This window comes from Phascolarctos cinereus, unplaced genomic scaffold, assembly GCF_003287225.1.
Source record: "Phascolarctos cinereus isolate Bilbo 61053 unplaced genomic scaffold, phaCin_HiC Scaffold_3;HRSCAF=262, whole genome shotgun sequence".
NCBI classification, from domain to species: Eukaryota; Metazoa; Chordata; class Mammalia; order Diprotodontia; family Phascolarctidae; genus Phascolarctos; species Phascolarctos cinereus.
In genome coordinates this window covers 189,725,302-189,746,616 of record NW_027555736.1, presented here as the reverse complement: position 1 = coordinate 189,746,616, position 21,315 = coordinate 189,725,302, and the positions used below count along the sequence as shown (strand labels likewise).

Sequence of the window (21,315 nt, the reverse complement as noted above, 5' to 3'; positions counted from 1 at the left end):
TAAGCCAGGACTGCGGGGCCTCAGATGCTGATCTGTGCTGTGGCTAAGAGCCTCTCACCTGCTTACCCAGATACCGCCCGAGCTGGGCTCTGTTCCCTTTTTACCCAAGTCAGATAGACCTTTCTTGAAGTCCTTCTAAGTTGTGTTGGGCTAGAAAATTGTTTCACTCTTGTCTTTTTGTGGATTCTGTTGCTCCAGAATTCTTTTAGGGGTTTGATTTAATGTTTCCAAGGGAAAATGGGGAGAACTCAAGCAACTTTCTGGCTTCTCTCTACCATCTTGGTTCTCCATGGACAGTATTGGTGTGCTATTGGTCACAAAGAGTAGGACACAACTGAATGACAACAACAACAATGCTATTTAGTAGAAGGGTTTTTAATTTTTTAATGAAGTGGGAGAGAAAATAATTTTTTAAATTAAAAATTAATATTAAAATTTTAAAGTTGGTATTGATAAATGGAGCAATTAAAAATATGTTTTGAGGGGGATGTTTGGATTAGTGATAGAACTAACTGTTTGGAGATAAGAAGATACTTCTTGAGGGCCAGAGACTATTTTGCTTTTGTCTTTGTGCCCCGATGCCTGGCACTTTGTTTTTCTTTTTGGTCCAGACTTGTGATTTCATCTTTGTAGGAATTTCTAGATAAGGAACTTCTTTTACCAGTTCTGATCGGTAGTTTCTCTGCAATTTGTAGTCTTCAGTTGCCTGGGGCACTGGGATGTTGAGGGTTGCACAGTCAGTATGTGTGAGGGGCAAGAGTTGAGCCTAAATCTTCCATATCTGGCACCAGCGCTCACTATTCACCGCATTGAACTACTTTACAACTGTGGCCTTAATAAACTCTTGTCGACTGCTCAGTTGAGACAAGGAAACCTGAAAAGACCCTTCCTTGTGAAGTGATTATAAAATGAGAACAGTGTTATACATTACATTATATACTCTATTATGTATGTACTGACTGTAACCATATGTGAGTTTGGAGGAGGGGCTTGCCGAGGTCGTCTAAGATGGAGACACTCTGCATCCCCTACCTCATGGGTGATGGTCACCTTGTTAAATTGGCTGTATAACTAGAAATACCGTGTTTTTTAAACTGGCCAGACTGAGACGGCGTGCTGTTTTCTGGCTTGGATTCTTGCTTGCTGCATCCAGAGGTTGAAGATTCATTTCATCCACAGAGTAAAGGCTGTGAACTGAATGAGGGAGAAGTGAAGGACTGATTTCCTCTGCTCCCTCATTTACCCCAGCTTCAAGAAATGGGCTTGTAGGTGATGCAGTGGCTAGAGCACCGGCCCTGGAATCAGGAGGACCTGAGTTCAAATCTGGCCTCAGACACTTGACACTTACTAGTGTGTGACCCTGGGCAAGTCACTTAACCCCATTGCCTACCAAAAAAAAAATTGGGCCTGGAAGTTTTTATTTCTGTTAAATTTCATTGTTCAGTTTCTCAGTTTTAGATTATCCAGTTGGACCCACCAGACCTGAGAGTTCAAACCATGGTGATCTTGGAGCCAGTATTTCAGTCAGTATAGTTCGGCCAGCCAGCATGGCAAGAAAGACCAGAAAAGCCAGGGTCCCTCAGACTTAAGTCCTGGGTGGGCTCGGGGTGGAGAGATGGACTTGGAACTGGGACTTTGTTTTATAGGAACCAAGCTAAACGATGAACCTACTCTCCCTCCCCCCATAGACTGAGGTGTGGCAAAGGGGGAGGAAGTTGTTGCTGTTCAGTTTTTTTAGTCATGTCCAATTTTTTGTGACCCCATTTGGGGTTTTCTTGGAAGAGATACTGGAATGATTTTCCTTTTCCTCCCCTAGCTCATTTCACAGATGAGGAACTGAGGCAAACAGGGTTAAGTGACTTGCCCAGGGTCACACAGCCAGTGAGTGTCTGAGGCCAGATTTGAACTCAGGAATCCTGACTCCAAGCCAGGCACTAACCAGTGCACTACCTAGCTGCCCTAGGGGAGGAAGATTAAGCCCCAAGTGTTGGGGGCATAAGTTTGTATATTTGCGATTAGATCTTTTAAAGTAGATACTCCTTCTTAACCACTGTTAAGTGGTTAAATGGAAGTGAGATGCAGGCGACCACCCGTAAACTAGGAAACACTATTGATTAGAGAAATTCAAATGAAAACAACTCTGAGGTATCACCTCACACCTATAAGATTGGTGAATATGATACAAAAGGAAAACGTTGGATGTTGGAGAGGATGTGGGAAAATTGGGACACTAATGCATTGCTAGTGGAGTTTGTGAACTGATCCAACCATTCCGGAGAGCAATTTGGAACTATCCCCAAAGGGCTATAAAACTGTGCATGCCTTTGGATTTAGCAATACCACTATTAGAGCTGTATCCCAAAGAGATTTTTTTTCTTTCTTTCTTTTTTTTTAGTGAGGCAGTTGGGGTTAAGTGACTTGCCGAAGGTCACACAGCTAGTACGGGTCAAGTGTTTGGTCTGAGACCGGATTTGAACTCAGGTCCTCCTGACTTCAGATCCGGTGCTCTATCCACTGTGCCACCTAGCTGCCCCCCAAAGAGATTTTTTTAAAAAAAGGAAAGGGACCTATATGTATAAAAATATTTATAGCAGCTCTTTTAGTGGTGGCAAGGAACTGGAAATTGAGGATTCATGTGTACTACTACTAGCACTTTTTTGTGGTACCAAAGAACTGAAAGCTAGGAGGGTGCCCATCACTTGGGAAACAGTTGAACAAGTTATGATACATGAATATATCAGAATTATGGAATATTTTTGCAGTATAAGAAATAATAAAGGATAGATTCAGAGAAACCTGGGATGATTTATGTGAACTGATGCAGAATAAAGTGAGCAGAACCAGGGAAATTATACAATGACTATAACATGTTAAAGAAAAACAACTTGGAATCAAACATAATTGAATTTAATACCAGTAAATATAAATGAGAATATTGTATAGCCCCTGCAGAAAAAACAATAGCCTACAACTTTCTTTAAAAATTCAAGCTACCTCTTTCATAGGTATGATCCTAACAAATGAGTAGTCAGACCAAATCATTAAAAAAAATTAAAAAAATAATAACTAGAGGTACTATGCACAGCTGTGGCTATGGAGAGAATTTTTAACCAAGGGATAATGGTGATCCATAGAAGAAAAAATGGACAATTTCAATTTGTGGTAGGAAAGCAGTTTCCTGATGTAGCTTCCTAGTTTGGGGGCATAACAGGTCCCAGCCTCATATAGTCTCTGCCTCTCAAGACTCAAGTCACTATATCCTAGTGACTGACCAGATATGTTTCCAGATGGAGACAAGGGAAGAGCCACATCCAGAGAAGTTAAGTGAATATCCTTGCTGTGTTAGGGGAAAATAAAATTCTTTTTTTGTTAAATATTCAGTGCCATTTTGTCTCATCAAAAAACCTAAACAAAAAGGGCACTGGCTTTGGAGCTGAGCCTACAACATTCATGGTTAACAGGATCAGATGGTAGGATACTGCCTGACTCCTTGTCAGCGCCCTGCTGAACATGTATGGGGAGTCCTCTCTTTCTGGGACTGGCAATAGGTTCCCACCGTTAATTCAGTGGGTTCTGAAGAAAGCTGCCCAGGAGTGTAAAGAAAGCACTACTGACCGTGCTGCATAGAGTGAACTGCTTTCAGACTGAAAGTAAACTAAGCCGGTACTTATAGTCAGTAAGCACAAGGGCCGTCAGATGAAGACCTCTTTCCTGATGAGGGTGGGGAAGGAAGGTCCCTAGCTAGGAGCCCAACCTAGAGTCGGGCTTTGGTTTCCTGCTGAGATAGGACCCATGAGCCTGGAGACATGGAGCAGACTTAAGGCAGCAACTACACAAATATATGTGAACAAGAGCCATTTCCCAATAGATTATCCAAGGATATGAACAGGCAGCTTTGAAAAAAGGAACTGCAGCTCTCAATAACTTCATGAAAGAGTACTTCAGATCAATAATAGAGAAATACAAATTAAATCACCTCAGAGGCTAGCCTCAAACCAGTCAGCTTTGTAAAAGGCAAATCGGTAAGCTTTGGAGGGGTTGTGAGAAGACAAATACACTAAGGCATCAGTAAGGAAGTTGTGAATTGGTCCAACCATTCAGGAACAGCAGAAAATCACGAAACTGTACGTACCATTTGATCCAGTAATACCACCACCAGGCATCTACCCTAAGAAGGCCAAAGACAAGAAAAGCTCCAAATATAGATACATAATACATATGGGTGTGTGTATGTTTATAGCAGCTTTTTTTGTAGTAACAAGGAACTGAAAACAGCAGGTGCCTATCCATTGGAGAATGGCTATACAAATTGTAGGAGCATTCAGAATATGCCAGGTAGATAAGGGATTAATAGCCCCAGAAAAAAAAAATTGCCACTTTCCCTGGTACCTGGACAAAGGATGGATTCCATTTCTTTCCATGTCATGTACTGGATAGGGCCCTTGAACTTGCCCAGGCTCAGTTCCCTGGAAATGAAGTCTTTGGGGGTTAATACTTCCATTCCTTTTTCCAAGCTGCAAGGGAACACAAACCACCTCTTGACTTAGTCATCAAAGGCCCAGGTAAGGACAATGAAAACACTAAAAAGTAATACTTACCTCTCTAAGAAGGCTGTAATGTCCTAGGAGAGGAGAAGAGAGACAAACATCAGCTGCAGTTCTGTTGGTGATGTTGGCCACCACCAGAATTTGGTCAGGTCTAAAGAAACAAAAATGGCCACCCCATTCCCATTTATGCTGCTTATCATAAATTCATAAGCTTTTACTGTTCCAGAAACATCTGTTATTTTCCAGTCTGGCCTAGAAGTTTAACCTGTTTCCTGAGAATCCCCCACTATACAGAGCAAATGGGACAACAACTCATTAGTTTCCCTTTGAAGGCTCCCTCAGTTAGCAGTGTACTCAAGGAAGTAATTCAAAGCTCAGACGCCCTCTGTCACCAGCAGCCAGTCTCATCCTTCTTGACCTATCTGCTACATTTGATGCTATTGACCACTCTCTCTTCCTGGATATTCTCTCCTCTGGGTTTTTATGACACTACTCTCTCCTGGTTCTCCTGCCTGTTTGACCTACTCCTTCTCAGTCTTCTTTGCTATCTCATCATTGATATCCAATCCTCCAACTATGGGTATTTCCTAAGGCACTGTGTTGGTCCCCTTTATCTATCTATATTCTCTCTCTCTCTTTCTCCCTCTAACCTGGTGACCTCATCAGCTTCCATGGGTTTATCATCACTTTGCCAATGACTTAGAGATCTGTGTATCCAAATCCCGAGTTCCTTCTCTTTACCACTTCACCAACAACCTACTAGATGTTGCAAACATTCTGTCCTGGAGACCTCTCAAAGTCAACTTGTCTGAAACAGAACTTATCATTCCCCCTCTCAACCCTGCCTCTCTTCCATATTTCCTTATTTTTTTCTTTCAAAGGCACTGCCATTCTTCTGGTTACCCAAATCTGTAGCCTTAGTATTACCCTTGACTCCTCATTCTCCTTTACCCCACATATCCAGTGCTGCCAAATCTTGACATTTCTGTCTCAACAACTCTCACATTCAAACCCTTCTCTCTGCTCACCCAGCCATTGCCTAAGTTCAGGGCCCTTGTCACCTCTCAGCTTCCTGTCCACTCTCCTTTCCCTCAAGTATCTCGGCACTCCAGTCCATTCTCTATGCTGCTCTCAAAAATGATTTTCCTTAAGCATAAATCTGACCATGCCACTCCTCTACTCAATCAAATTCAATGGCTCCCTATTGCCTCTAGGATAAAATATAAACAGCTTAGCTTTCAAAACCTTTCACGATCTGATACCAACCTATCTTTCCAGCCTTTTTGTAGATTTCTCCCTGTCCTCTACAGTCCAGCCAAACCGGCTTTCCCGGTGTCTGACATGTATTCCATTCTCATTTCTATGTCATAGAATCCCCTTTCCACATGAAACCTTTCCTGATCCCCCAACTGTTAGCTTCCTCTCTCTCTCTAACTACTTTGTATTTAACTATTTGTGTTTATTTGTATTTTTCCTCTTCCTGTCTATTGTGTATGTACATATTATAGGTATTTGTTGTCTTCTGATTAAAATATAAGCCACTTGACAGTAGAGATTGTTTTGTTCATTGTATTTGTATCACCAGCATCTTGGATTGTGCCTGGCACGTAAAGGCACTTAATAAAAACTTATTGATTGATTGATTGGTTGGTGAGTGAGAACCATTACACAGACACTAGCCAAGGGATAATAACTCTTATAGATAGGAATATGACTAGCATTGGCTGACTGAAGGGTTCAAAGGGCATTCATTTTGAGTCATTCTCCATTATTCTCCTTCAAGGGATGGAGAATGAGTAGGAGCCAGGAAGTTCAATTTGGTGCATCCTGATTTGTGAAGGTATTAGGAACAAGCATGTAAAATTCCTTTAAACAAAAATAACAATGAAAATTATAAATCAATACATTTAAAATTATTATTAATGAATTTGGGTTTCCTATCTTCATAACTAGGAAGATGTTACCAAAGCACTGGCTTAGGTACAAAGGAGAAAGCAGTGACCTGATTTTATTCTAGAAAATTACACAGCTACTGCTGTGGTTATTTTAGTGAATTAGAGGAGGCATGATCCTTTTTTGGAGTGTCTATGATTCTGTGACTTTTTACCTAAAGCCTGCCCTAGATCATTCGATATTTTCCCTTTGAAGAAAAGAGCAAGGACTTTAATTATACCTCACCTGTGACTATGTAGAGACTTTGATTGGCCTAGGATTTGCCACTGAGATAAAACTTGCCAATTAAATAAATAACGGAATGATGTATTAGTTTTACTAAACTACATTTTTCCCCCAGTTAGGTGATGTAGTGGATAGAGCTCTGGGCCTGAAGTCAGGGAGACCTGAATTCAAATCTAGCCTCAGATGCTTACTAGCTGTGTGATTCTGGGCAAGTCACAGTTGTTTAACCTCTGTTTGCTTCAGTTTCCTCATTGGTAACATGACAGTATTAATAGCACCTACGTCCCAGGGTTGTGAGGATTATATGAGATGATGATTCTAAAGCACTTAGCACAGTGTCTGGCATATAGTAAGTGTTACCATCATCATCATCAACAACAATCACCATAACAATGGTCTCAACATGCCTCAGATCACAAATGCTTTTGGGGTTACACAACTAACGTGTACCACACTCTCTTATAGAAGCCCTCTATCATTGCTCCGGTAAGCACTGACTCTGTCCCCTGTATATAGTTACACTGGTCATCCCTGGCCACATATTCAAACTAGTTGAGTCTCCCTTATGCAAAGGAAGAATCAGGTTGTTGGATTTATTTACTATATCACATGACATGTACATCACATCAGAAAACACCATTTAGGTGCTTTCGTTCCAAGAGGAACAAGGCAGAGATAAACAGTCACAGACTCGTCAATGCTCACCAGTGTATGAGTCTCAGCCACCCTCATCAGGCTTGTTTTGTCTCCCTCAATTTGGCAACCCCCTCAGTCTCTCCCTTTTTGCTGCTTAGCTAGTGAGTCTTACTGCAAGGAAGTCGAAAGGATTATGCTGTTCCATTTGCACTTGGATGTCCACCAACATTTCCTTAGCGAGGACACATTGCTCCTGTAGCTGGTTCAGGCTCCTTTCCATCTCATCATCCAGTTTTTTCCCTGTCTCCTGAAGCTCATCCAAAAGTTCCTTCTCTTTGTTGTGCAGGAACTGGTGCAGCTTTAGAAACTCCAGGGAGATGTTTTGCTGCAGATGTAGCTTGTTTTCCTGGAAACCTCCATCACAGACATGGTCATTACTGAGACTAGTGTGTGGGGATGGGGCCCCCTATGCCCAACACTCAGATAACTCAGGGAACACAGAATAAAGAGATGTATATATGACTGACTTGCTGAGTTTCTGTACCTACCCATGTATATAGGTACTTTGATAGAAAAATTCCTTCCTGCCCCTAACAGAGTATATCATTCCGTGACCTGAGGTACCAGTTTTATTTGGACATTCAGAAGCTGCAAAACTGTCCCTAAAAAGGTAGCAGTGCCATGTGGAATAATTATATACCAAAAGGAGCAACAGTTCAGCAATCACAGGTGTGGATAATTATTGCTACTGCTGTGGCTGTATAACCTTGGGAAATTCTGGACCTTCGTTTCCTCATCTGCAAAGTGAGAATACTGGACTAACCAACTTCTGAGGTTCCTTCCAGTTCCCATGGTCCATCTTTTGGTGTGACTGAAAGACATAGGCCTCTACCAGGAAGATGATACGTTATCCCAGAGGCCAGCCATCTGGCCCAATCTCCTCATTTTATAGGTTAGGAAGCTGAGCCTCGAGGATATTCAGTGACTTGTCTAAGGTCACACAGGTGGTATCAAAGTCACAAATAGAACCCAGGTCCTCTTGACACCAGAGTCAACATACTTTCTGCTACATGTTGCCTCCAGGCTCCTGCCTGGTCATATAATTGCAACTTTGGGGTCGTGAGAAAACTTTAGGAATTCCTGCTATTCCCAACTCAGTAATCCTAAAATAACTATCCTAATTGAGGGGTGCCACTTCTCTTCCAGTTGCAGAAGACGGTGGAGATCAGAAGTCACAGGAGTGGCCTACAAAGGTGACTACAATTGCTGAACTGGGAGATGGTATAGAAAATTCTCTAGTTGCTCTCTAGGGTCTGATTGTTGCTATCTATTGTTTCTCTTTTCTACCTATCACCATATTCCTTTTTTGAGATACTAAGAACTAAAGATGACTCTATGTCCTAAAATGTTTAGTGAAGAAACAGTTTCTCTTTCATATTCCCCTAATGTTGTGGGGTGAACAGTTAGCATACACTGCCAACTTCCTACCAATTAAATGTCAGTGGTGACATCTAATTCATTGTCTAGGAACCTCGACTGAGAACAAGAGGTCTTGGAAGCAGGGCTTGAGAGTGTAGCAGAGGCAACAGCATTGTCCCGCTTTGGAGAAGCTCACAGATACAAAGAGAAGAGGGAAAAGCCAGCAAGTCCAGCACTTTGTACCTCTCCTAAAGCTCTTATCACATTCTACTTTCTAGTCTAGTGGTTGGTGCATTTGTATTAGCAGTAGAGAATAATATAGAAGGGGCAGCCTGGAGTCTTCCTGAGTTCAGATCTGGCCTCAAGACATTTTACTAGCTGTGTGACCCTGGACAAGCCACTTAACCAGGTTTGCCTCAGTTTTCTCATCTGTAAAATGAACTGGAGAAGGAAATGGCAAGTCACTCCACTATCTTTGCTAAGAAACCCCAAATGGGGTCACGAAGAGTAGGACATGACTGAAACAACTGAACAACAACAACAATAATGTGGAATGGGATAATACATATAGTATCTCTCAGATTGTGGTAAGAAAAGTGCTTTGTAAACTATAAAGTATATATTACTAGATTGTAAGCTCCTTGAAGATACCATCTCTTATTCATCTTCATTCTCTTTATAGGACATGGCATCTATCTGCTCATAATAAGTCCTAAGTAAAATGTTGTTGAATTGATGGATGAAAGAAGAGATCACAGAGGCCTCAGATGATCCACAGAGGGAAGGAAGGTAACTGCCCCAGAGGGAAGGAAGGAATTTTTCACTGAAAATAAAAGAATCTTTAGGGAATTTCCTTCTGGGTCCCTGATAGTTGACATCTTATAGGTAAGGAGAGAGAGACCAGATGGAGAATATTTCCAATATATCCACATATCCAAATAATCATAGCAGTAAGCACATCAAGAGAAAGGCACAACTGTTCCAAGTTATTGACAAGCTGTCAGAGACCTCACTCTAACCTCAGTCCAAGGCTCTTGACCCACTCCTTAGTATACATTCCATCTCAATTTCCCAATCTTCTAGCCTAGCCCTTGGGATGATCTAAGTGGAGGGAAGGTACACAATACCTCAACTTTCCCACTAACATAAACACTATCCCATGGATTCTAAGAGATTATGTCCAGATTTTGTCCCATAACTACACAGTGCCTTACCTTATGAGCACAGATTGCCTCCTCTTGCTGGCATTTTAACCTCTGCAATTCTTTTAGGCTCGCTTCCACCCGAGCTTGGTTGATGGTCATCTTCCCCTGGGAGCATTGGATGAGGTTATCCTCCAACAAGTTTGAGAGGAAAGGGGACTAACAGAAGAATATCGCCTCAATGCCCAATATAGTGTATAAGAAAATTACTAACCATAGACTTTTCATGAAACTGGGAATAAGTGAAAAAAGGAGCAATAGAGGGGAGTTTTGGGGTGTGATAGCTTCTCATTGCATCCCTACTCCCATCCTCACAATAGATCTTACTCCTCCCTTAAATTCTGAGCCAATAAAGCACATAGTAACAAATAAATACCTGCTTATAGACAAGGGGAATGTACCAGAGCTACTTCATTGACATGAGTAGATCCAAGAAGGGGAACTTTCATGATGATTTGTATTTTTTGAGCATTTTGCTTGCAAAAGCACTTTAGTACTTGTTTATGTTATTCCTCTAAAACTCAAGGTCAGGGGAAGAGGGGAAGGAAATATGTCAGAGTCCTATATACAGCATATTTCATGGTTTTTCCCTAGGGATGGTTCATGATGCGGGGCTTACTTACCGCGTAGATACGAATAGCTTCGGGTATCTGCATAAATTCCTGTGAATGTCGAACATCCTTACACTGGAAGCAAGCCAACTTCCCTTCCTGCTTACTGAATAGCTTCAAGTTCTCACCATGCTCCTGGCACTGAGGTGGACGTTGGGTTAGAGGCAGATCCTTGATTCTCAGCACCAGTTTCTCTAGCACCATATTGGGAATAAAGCTCTTGTTTTGACATGGTATGAGGCACTCGGGGCATTCTGGTTTCTGGCGGTGCCTCCATGACTTCTCAATGCATAGTTTACAAAAGTTGTGGCTACAGCTCAGCATCACAGGCCTATGAAACCAGTCATGACATAGTTGACAGTGCAGCTCCTTAGTGATGTCCTCCATATTTGCTATAGTGGTTGGAGTGGAGAAAGTGATAATCTTGCCCATTTCTTTGACATTGACATTCAGTAAAGCCTTGGGACAACTGTTGACAGATTGGTCAGATTTCTTTTTCTGTTGGGAAGGGAATAGCTGTAATAAGTTCTTTTTTCTTAACTCTCTATAAGAAGTGCCGAAGACATAACAGAAAATCTAGATTACAGGGGACAGATATGCATTTCTAGCCAACTAACTGTGAGACCTAGGAATAAAGAACTGGAAGCCAAGAATAAGGCTGGAAGAGCTAAACTGCTTAGCCATTCTAGCCCCCCAAACACCATTGAAAAGGAAACACACATAACCACTGAGGTGAGCTCCATTTGGTTCTTCATATACTGTCTCTGATAACACTTGTGTAGGAAACTATGGTCACCACTACCATCTGCTTCCAAAGGAAGCAGTGAGCAATGGTGATGGGAGATAGGCAGTGGAGAATAGATAGTGGCAATTTTTACATTCTAAAGGAAAAATCTGTGAAGGAGGGAATTGAAAGGAACACATTTCAAATGGTAGAATTTCAGGTACCAGTAGGGAAAATTCAATTTAATAAACATTTATTAAGTGCCTAATATACCAAAGGAACTTTGCTAGATGCTTGGAATACAGTGCTAGAAATGACAGCCATTTGGAGGAGTGATGAATTTCTGGAACCAGTAAAATCATATTACTTAAGTGCTTGTATACAGTGAATAGTCTCAATGGGACTAGGGTTCAAAAATCAAAAGTGAAAGAAGAAAAGAAGAGGAAGAAGGATAGAAAGAGACCTTCCGCACACCCAGGCTGGGAAACAGATTCTGTGTGTCCATCCTCTTACCCTCTGTTTCCCATCTGCAGCTCTGCTTGGTTTCTACTCCTTGGAATGAGATACCCACCATCCTCTCAACTGAGAGCCTCATCTTATACCATACTGAAAAAATGGAAACCATTCAACAAGAGCTCTTCCCTCCTCACCTTCCCTCATCTTCTGTGTCCCACTCATATACTCATACACTCATCTTCCTCCATTATCTTTTCTTTTTGCTACTACACCATCCCACTCTACCCCCTCCCCAAGGCAGACTCCTCAGAGTGCATCTGTAATCCTGTTACATCTTCAGCAGATTGCCTCATCTATCATCCCCAGTCCCTCTTTACTATTCAGTCTCTCCCATCTGACCATCCCTGTTGCCTACAAACATACTTGTCTTTTATCCTTAAAAAACAACCCTCATTTCTTCCTATCACTCCTGCTAGCTAACATCTTCTGTTTCTAATCCCCCTTTCAGGTAAATTCCATTTCTTTTTCTCTCACTCAGTTCTAAACTCTGTAATCTGACTTCCTGTCTCATCATTCTGCTAAAAATCTCTCTCCAAAGTCTCTAGTGATTTCTTACTTGAAAAATATGGCTTTTTCTAGTTGGTGTGGGGAGCCATGATGTTACTTTGTCCTGCGGCCACCCAGAACAACTGGCCTCCAGAACAACTAGCCTTTTGTGAGTAAACTCTTTTAAGCAACCCAGCTGGGGGGGAAGGTAGGTGTTGTAGTGGATAGAGCACTAGCCCTGGAGTCAGGAGGACCTGAATTCAAATGTGGCCTCAGACACTTACTAGCTAGCTGTGTGACCCTGGGCAAGTCACTTAACCCCCATTGCCTCCAAAATTTTAAAAAAATTAACCTAATTAACCTAATAAAATCTATTAGTAACCAAGCTGGTATGTGCCCCTTTTCTTTGGTATCTCAGCATTCTCTGAGGGTATGCCACTCTACAGTTGGCATAATTAGGGCAAAACAGGCCTGTCCCCTATCATTTGACATAGTGGGCTGGGTAGTCTGCCCTCTTACACCCACTCATCTAAAAAGGAGAATCTCTTAAGTTTAGAGTTGAAAAAGTGGGTAACTCTAAATTGCAGAACTGTTTGAAAATGTGATAGCTAGTACAAGAGGTTATCTTGGGTACACCAATACTTCTATGTAATTCATATCTCCAATTGCTTTCTCCATCAGCTGTTGAAAAGTGGCAGGTGGCCCTGAGAAGATTAAAGCTCTCTTCTTGCCGTAGGAATTAGACAATATTTATTTATTTATTTATTTGGTTTTTTTTTTTTTGCTTTTAGGTAATTGGGGTTAAATGACTTGCCCAAGGTCACACAGCTAGTAAGTGTCAAGTGTTGGGTCTGAGGCCAGATTTGAACTCAGGTCCTCCTGACTTCAGGGCTGGTGCTCTATCCACTGCGCCACCTAGCTGCCCCCTGAATTAGACAATATTTATTGCATAAATGCAACACTGAAAATCATAGGCTGACTGACAGATAATCCAGGGCATCTTTAATTCTTGTTATGGGGTACTAGTTCAGGTTAATTCCTTTGGCAGAATTCTGGTTGTCTGTATACATTTGTGTTTTCTTTTTTTTTGTACCACCATCACTGGACTCTGTAATAATACCATTGACCAACAGTTCTTTCATTTGGTTTCTGAGGTTTTCCATCACAAGTCACATGACCTAGAACCAATCTCTTTCAGTAAAAGCATTAAATGTTCCTTAGACACTTTAAATTCAGGTTGTTTTTCTTTTTTTTGGAATATAAGTTCTTAAAGGCATCCTTTTCCTGAATAAGTCTCTTTCAAACACATTAAAATTTGTTTATTAGTATATTTGTCTCCTTTAATTATTTTCTCCAAATATCAGGATATTTAGGGGAAGGAGCTAAGATGACAAAAAAAAGGCAGAGACTTGCTTGAGCTCTTCAAAATTCCCCTCCAAACAACGCTAAATAATGGTTCAAAAAATATTCTGGAGAGGCAAAACCCATGAGAAGACAAGGTGACACAATTTTCTAGCTCAAGACAAGTAAGAAGGTTGGCAGAAAAATGCCAAGATGAAAGTGGAGCACAGTCCTGCACAGGCTGCATCAGTGCAAGCTTCACTCCAGCAAACCAGCAGCAGGCCTTGGGCACAACTGAGTCAGCTATGGCAGCATGGCTTCCAGAGTTTTCAGAACACAAGGAAGGGGGTGGTTAGACAGCTGGTCAGAAGATGATTACAGGGGTCCCTTTGCTGGCATGAGTACAGGATTCTTTTGCATAATGTGAATCTAGGTCTCAGTCCAAGATAGATGAAGCACTAGCACACCAGAGGTTGTGGCTGAAGGGGAATGGAGATAATGGCCAATGGTCCAAAGCAGAGAAGAATGCTTGTGGTTGCTCACAGACCAGAGTACAGTCCAGGAGAATAGTAAACACACCTTTCCCTAGATCATATCACCATGGAAGAAGTGAAAACTTACAGACCCTCAAAACTAGGTCTGAAAACAGCTGCAAAAAAAACCACAAAAAATCTAAAGCTTGGGATAGTGTCCCCTTTATCCCAAGAGCAGAGCCCAAATTCAACATAAGTTAAAAGTCAAGAAATAATCTAAAAAATGAGCAAACAACAAAAAAAGAACCTGAGCATGGAAAGTTACTGAGTGTAGAAAGTGACAGGGAAGAGTGAAACACAAACTCAGAAAAAGACAGTAAAGTCCAAACAAAGCCAATGCAACCAAGATTAGGAGAGCAGCAGAAAACTGGGAAAGAATTTTTACAACCAGTGTCTCTGATAAAGGCCTCATTTCTAAAATATATAGAGAACTAAGTCAAATTTATAAGAATACAAATAATTCCCCAATTGATAAATAAATGGTCAAAGGATATGAACAGGCAGTTTTCAGATGAAGAAATTAAAGCTATCTATAGTCATGAAAAAATGCTCTAAATCATTATTGATTAGAGAAATGCAGATGACTCTGAGGTACCACATCACACCTATCAGATTGACTAACATGACAAAACAGGAAAATGATAAATGCTGGAGAAGTGGGGAAATTGGAACACTAATTCATTGTTGGTGGAGTTGTGAACTGATCCTACAATTTTGAAGAGCAATTTGGAAGTATGCACAAAGGACTACAAAAATATGCATACCCTTTGACCCAACAATACCACTTGTAGGGCTGTCTCCCAAAGAGATCATACAAATGGGAAAAGGACCCATATGTACAAAAATATTTATAGCAGCTCTTTCTGTGATGGCTAAGAATTGGAAATTGAGGGGATGCCCATCAGTTGGGGAATGGCTGAACAACTTGTGGTATGTGAATGTAATGGAATACTATTCTGCTATAAGAAATGATGAGCAAGGGGGAGAGGGCGGAACCTAGATGGCGGAGTAAAAGCAGTGACTTGCTTGAGCTCTCCCCCAAACTCCTCCAAATACCTGTAAAAATTGGCTCTAAACAAATTCTAGAGCAGCAGAACCCACAAAAAGAGTGAAACAAATTTCCAGTCCAAGACAACCTGGAGAGTTGATTAGAAAGGTTTATTGTGCCGGGCTGGAAGAGAAACACAGCTCAGCTTGGGCACACAGGCAAAGACAGGGCCTCAGGAAATCTGGAACAGGCCTCAGGGAACTAATTAACTGGAAGCTGTAGTGGTTTCCAGACTTCTTAACCCACAAAATGCCAAAGACAACATCGAAAGTCAGTAGGAAAGGTCTGTCAGACCTGGGTGAGAGAGGAGCATGGTCTGGCCCCAGTCCTGGCACAGCTCCCAGGCAGTGTCTGCTTCCAGAGCTCTCAGCCCACAGACAGTGGAGGGGATCAAGTGGCTGATCAGAAGGGGATTTCAGGGATCTCTTTGCTGGTGCTGAAGCAGGATTCTCCTGCTTTGTTTGTGCTTGAATCTGGGTTGCAGTCCTGAGTGGTGGTCCCGGGACAAGGAAGAGCACTGGCGTGGTGGACCTTGTGGCAGCAGTAGAGATGGAATCCTCCTCACAGTTCCAAGGCAGAAAAGAGTGCTTATGGTCACTCATAGACCAGAGCACAGGCCAGGAAAGGAGTAAACACCTCACCTTTGATGATACCACCTTGGAGGAACTGAAAATTTACAGGTCCCTAGAAGTATCTCTGAAAACAGCTGCATAAAACCCCTGAAGCCTGAGACAGTACACCCCCCACATTGGAAGCAAAGAGTTTTAAAACTCAAGTAATTTGATGGGAATATGATCAAACAGCACAAAAAAACTCAGACTATAGAATCTTACTTTAGTGACAAAGAAGATCAAAACATACAACCAGAAGAGGACAACAAAGTCAAAGCTCCTATATCCAAAGCCTCCAAGAAAAATATGAATCAGTCCCAGGCCATGGAAGAGGTTAAAAAGGATTTTGAGAAGCAAGTAAGAAAAGTAGAGGAAAAACTGGGAAGAGAAATGGATTGATGCAAGAAAATCATGAAAAACAAGTCAACAACTTGCTAAAGGAGATCAAAATACTGAAGAAAATAACACCTTAAAAAATAGACAAACCCAAATGGCAAAAGAGTTCCAAAAAGCCAACAAGGAGAATTGGCCTGATGGAAAAGGAAGTCCAGAAGCTCACTGAAGAAAATAATCCCTTAAAAATTAGAATGGAGCAAATGGAAGCTAATGACTCTATGAGAAATCAAGGCATTGTAAAACAAAACCAAAAGAATGAAAAAAATAGAAGATAATGTGAAATACCTCACTGGAAAAACAACTGACCTGGAAAATAGATCCAAGAGAGATAATTTAAAAATTATTGGACTACCTGAAAGCCATGATCAAAAAAAATTAAAAAAAAGAACCTAGACATCATCTTTCAAGAAATTATCAAGGAAAATTGCCCTAATATTCTAGAACCAGAGGGTGAAATAGAAATGGAAAGAATCCACCAATCACCTCCTGAAAGAGATCCCCAAAGGAAAACTCCCAGGAATGTTATAGCCAAATTCCAGAGTTCCCAGGTCAAGGAGAAAATATTGAAAGCATCCAGAAAGAAACTATTCAAGTATTGTGGAAACACAATCAGGGTAACACAAGATTTAGCAGCTTCTACATTAAGGGACCAGAGGGCTTGGAATATGATATTCTGGAGGTCAAAGAAGTTAGGATTAAAACCAAGAATCACCTACCCAGCAAAACTGAGTATAATTCTTCAGGGGAGAAAATGGATATTCAATGAAATAGAGGACTTTCAAGCATTCTTGATGAAAAGACCAGAGCTGAATAGAAAATTTGACTTTCAAATACAAGACTCGAGAAGCCTGAAAAGTAACAGGAAAGAGAAATCATAAGTGACTTATTAAAGTTGAACTGTTTACATTCCTACATGGAAGATGAAACCTTTCTCAGTATTAGGGTAGTTGGAGGGAAATATATATATATGTATATATATATGTAAAAAAAAATTGAAGAACTGCACCATCAACAGGAAGCAGAGCCAAAGAAATAACTCTTTCAGGAATCCACAAAAAATAATGAAGATGGTTTGAGATTTTCAGATTCCTCTCCAAGGACTCCACCAGAAGTTGACTGGGTTGATCTGGCATCGTCTCCTGTTTTGGGGACTGCTTCTAATATGAAAAATGGCTTGGACTTGACTACAAGCTTAGCTTGTCTCCTCTTTCAGTGGATGGGAAAAAGTCCCATCTCAAAACAAATTCCCTCAGCAGTACTTCTAATTCTAGACCACAGAAACCTAGACCAAAATCTGAAGACACCAGCCTTGTTACATGCTTTTATCTGGCTTTTGAAGTAAGCACTGTTATTGATCATTCTTCTTCCATTGAGCAAATGCTTGTGAGAAAAAATATCAATCAATCAGTAATTATGCCAAAAGATGAAGCTACTCCAAAAAAATTGACCTTTTTTTGCCATTGAAAGCACTGGGAGGCAGAGGAGTCAAAAGGAAGGAGACTGAAGAAGAAAGTGAACATTGCCCCCAAACCTCTTTTGATAAAGAAAGTGCTTTTCCTTTCCAAGGGGATATTCATCCTTCCATCAATGGAGACTCTATAATAGATAAGCCCCTGGATCTATCTGATTGATTTTCATCTATCCACTGTCAAGAAAAAAACCAAGGAAATGAGGTTATTGGTGGTTATGAGCCAATAAAAATGAAAGGCAAGATGGGACATGGAGATGTTGAACTTGCCTCAGTTCTTCAGTTAAATCCATGTAGAGTAACTAAAGCACAAGTTGTACAAGATCATCCTTAGAAAATATCCAGTGGAGTATAGACCCAGCAGCAGATCTTTCTCAATATAAAATGGATATTACTGCAATAGGTACAAAGGATGGTGGTCAATCAAGACTAGGAGGCGAGACTACGGACATGGACTGTGCCTTGATTAGTGAAACCGTGCTCTTAAAAATCCAGAAGCAGGAGCAGAAGGGCGAGAAAAGTCCAAAGCAAGAAAGAAAAGTGAAGATAGCTTATAAGAATCACTGGATCAGACAACACGTGAAGAATACGAATCCTATTTGGCAGACAGTTCTCCGCCGTGTGAGCCACGAGAAAATCTCCAAGTAGAAGATAAAGAAGAATTATCAGTTGCTGAAAAGAAACTAAACAGTCGTGAAGATATACTTGATAAAGTCAAACAAAGAGCATTTGTGGAGCCTTATTTTAAAGATGACAAAAGAAAGACCACATTGCAAAATTTCCCTCACATTGAGGTGGTAGGGAAAAAAGAAGACAGGAGGAAATTGCTCAGACGTACATGTAAAGAATGTGAAATTTATTATGCAGATATTCCAAAAAAAAGAAAGAAAAGAAACTAGGCTCCTGTTCAAGACACCGTTTCTGCTGTATTCCTCCTAACACCCTCGAAAATTTCTGGGAAGTTGGGTTTCCTTCAACTCAAACTTGTGTGGAGAGAGGGTGCATTAAGTAAGATCTTGATCCTCGTCCACATCTCAAAAGGCATCAGCCTTATAATGCAATGTTTTCTCCAAAAGGCAAAGAACAGAAGGCACAGATATTGAGGAAATGGTAAAAGATGCCAGAACAAAATTCCTTGTTTATTTATAGTTAAAGTTGAAATGAAAAATTGATTTCTTCCCCTCTCAAATCTGCTATAACCTGATTTATATATCATTTAAATACAATATGTCAGGAAATAAAAAAAAGAATCAGTGGATGCCACGACAACTTTGATTTTTGAAAAGCCTAAAAGATCTTATTTCAAGAAATCATACCAGCCTAGATCTATTAGAACCAGAAGGCAAAAATAGAAAGAATCCACTGATCATCTCCTGAAAGGAACCTCAAAATGAAAAGTCCCAACCAAATCCAGAGCTCCCAAATCAATGGGAAAATATTGCAAGCGTCCAGAAGGAAGGAAGTCAAATACCAAAGTACCACAGTCAGTATCACACAAGACCTGACGGTTTCTAAAAACAAGAGCTCTTCAAATACAATTTTCCAAAAGGCAAAAGAGAATGTGCTTATAATCAAGAATAACTTACTCTGAAAAGCTAATTTTGATCCCACAGGACAAAAAAATAATGAACCTTTAATAGAAGACTTTCAAGCATTTCTGAAGAAAATAAAGATGAGTAGGAACTTTGAAATATAAATGATTCAAGAGAAACCTAGAAAGGAAATTACACGGAAGATAATTTCAGAGAATCCCGAGGAGTATGAACTGATATAGAGTGAAGTGAGCTGAAAAAGGAGAACGATTTATAAGAGGACAGCAACACTGTTTAAAAAAAAAAATCTAAAAAATCTAGAGACAACATCTTGGACCGATGCAGTTCCCAACCATGTCTCCAGAGGACCTATGAGGAACGTTACCACTTCCTGACAGAGAGGCAATGGATTCAAGGTGCAAAAGAGACCCACATTTTTGAAGCTAGCCACTGTATGGATTCATTTTGCTTGATTATACTTATTATTACAAAGAGTTTTTATTTCTCTTTTTCATTGTTTTCAATTTGGTGATAGAGAATCTTGGGGGTGGTAGACTTGTCAATAATGATGCAAAAGAAAAAAAAGTCCATTGGAACATTTTTTATGCATAGAAGAAAAAAGATGTTCAGAAGGAAGCACAGACAAGGAGGATAGTTTTGAAATCAGTATGTAGAATTTGCTATATGCTTTTAAAAAGTGGTCAAATGATTCACAGTTTGATATAGAATCTTTTTGTGTTCTGCTGTATATATGGGAATGTATAGGAGAGATTTTGGTGTTTAAGTTCAAAATTTTAATACACAAAAGAGAGAAGAAGGAAATTCATTAGAGGGCACAAGAAAAGTTTTTATTCTGTTTTAAATTTAACATGCACTTAAAAAACTAAAACTATACAGTTTTTAGTGTTCTTTGCATATTGAAATGTTCATATTTGTCAAGTTCATAATGAAAAAGAAAATAAAAAAATAAAAGAGTAGGCTATCAAGGTGATCACCCTTCATGCTGAATGAATACACTTAGCAAGTGCCATCCTAGCATTTGGCCAGGCCCATAGTACAACTCTACCTTTTTCAGACTCTCCTGCGTGATTACAGAGTTTTCTTTTCTCAGAGACGAGATACATTCAAAATCAAGTCTTCTGATATAGTGCATTGAAATACTATCACACGCCTAGAGTCCATGGTGCTTGTTCTGAAAAGATTCCTAGTTTGGTCCTGATGCTGTTGTAACGTAGGAAAACAGTACTCTGTACTACCTATGAATGAAATATCTTTTCTTAATATAAACATTCCTTTCATTTTTTTCCCCTTGAAAGCCTCCAGTTTTAAATTTACTTATCACAGACACCACTCTAATTTAAGCTCTCACCACTTATCTGGATTATGGGAATGGCCTTCTAATTGGTCTACCATGACTCTTCTCTCTCCACTCTAACCTAACTTCCACATAGCTCACCTCCCTAGTAAATAAACCCCACTGGTTTCCTGTTACATTCAGGATTAAATATAAGATCTTTTGGCATAAAGCTCTCCACTTTCCTACCTTTCCAGCTTTCTTACATTTTATTCTCCCTCCACACAGTCTACTATTGAAATTTGTGTACTGAGTGACCCCGTTGTTTCCAGCCCTGCATTTTTGTTTTGTTTTGTAATAAACTCCTATTGATTTTCTCTACCTAAGTTTGCTTCATTATTGAGGGCAGAGGCCTGAGCAAAGATTTTCTTTTACTACTACAATCCAGCCTTACAAGCTTACTTTCTGTTCAGTAAGCATCATTTCCCATCTCAGTCCTTTTATCTCCCATACCTGGAATTCTCTAAAAGCATAGAAAGCTGAACAAATAATAAAACAAAAGATCTTCAAATAATCAGCTCTCAGATTATGAGACTATTAGGATTTTTTGGTTGCAAAGATTGCATCTCATGAGTTTTCTCTGCTTTTTTCTTTAGATTTATGAAAAACTAGTCCTTTATTGAGTTGGCACTGAAGGGAATTAAGTCTAATTAAGTCTTTGTCCCTAGGGTCAGGTCTCTTTCTCTCCCCACCCCTTCTTCCAGATGGTCTGA

The 21,315-nt window shown here is 40.3% G+C and overlaps 1 protein-coding gene and 1 pseudogene across 3 annotated transcripts in view; one reads left to right on the top strand and one right to left on the bottom strand.

Moving 5' to 3' along the window:
- TRIM69 (tripartite motif containing 69) overlaps window positions 1-21,315 on the bottom strand; it is a 44,869-nt gene that overhangs the window by 15,437 nt on the left and 8,117 nt on the right. The window contains exons 2-7 of one of the 3 annotated variants that reach the window (XM_021009349.2): window positions 20,315-20,504; window positions 10,606-11,091; window positions 9,995-10,090; window positions 7,534-7,767; window positions 4,599-4,621; window positions 4,390-4,514 (exon numbers count right to left, since the gene is read on the bottom strand). In XM_021009349.2, the coding sequence (XP_020865008.1) occupies window positions 4,390-4,514; window positions 4,599-4,621; window positions 7,534-7,767; window positions 9,995-10,090; window positions 10,606-11,091; window positions 20,315-20,401 (1,051 nt within the window). In that variant the 5' untranslated portion in view covers window positions 20,402-20,504. The remainder of the gene's footprint in view (window positions 1-4,389; window positions 4,515-4,598; window positions 4,622-7,533; window positions 7,768-9,994; window positions 10,091-10,605; window positions 11,092-20,314; window positions 20,505-21,315) is intronic. The other 2 variants (XM_078151385.1, XM_021009350.2) reach the window with 2 other exon arrangements.
- On the top strand, window positions 13,874-18,830 carry LOC144456225 (DNA endonuclease RBBP8 pseudogene; annotated as a pseudogene).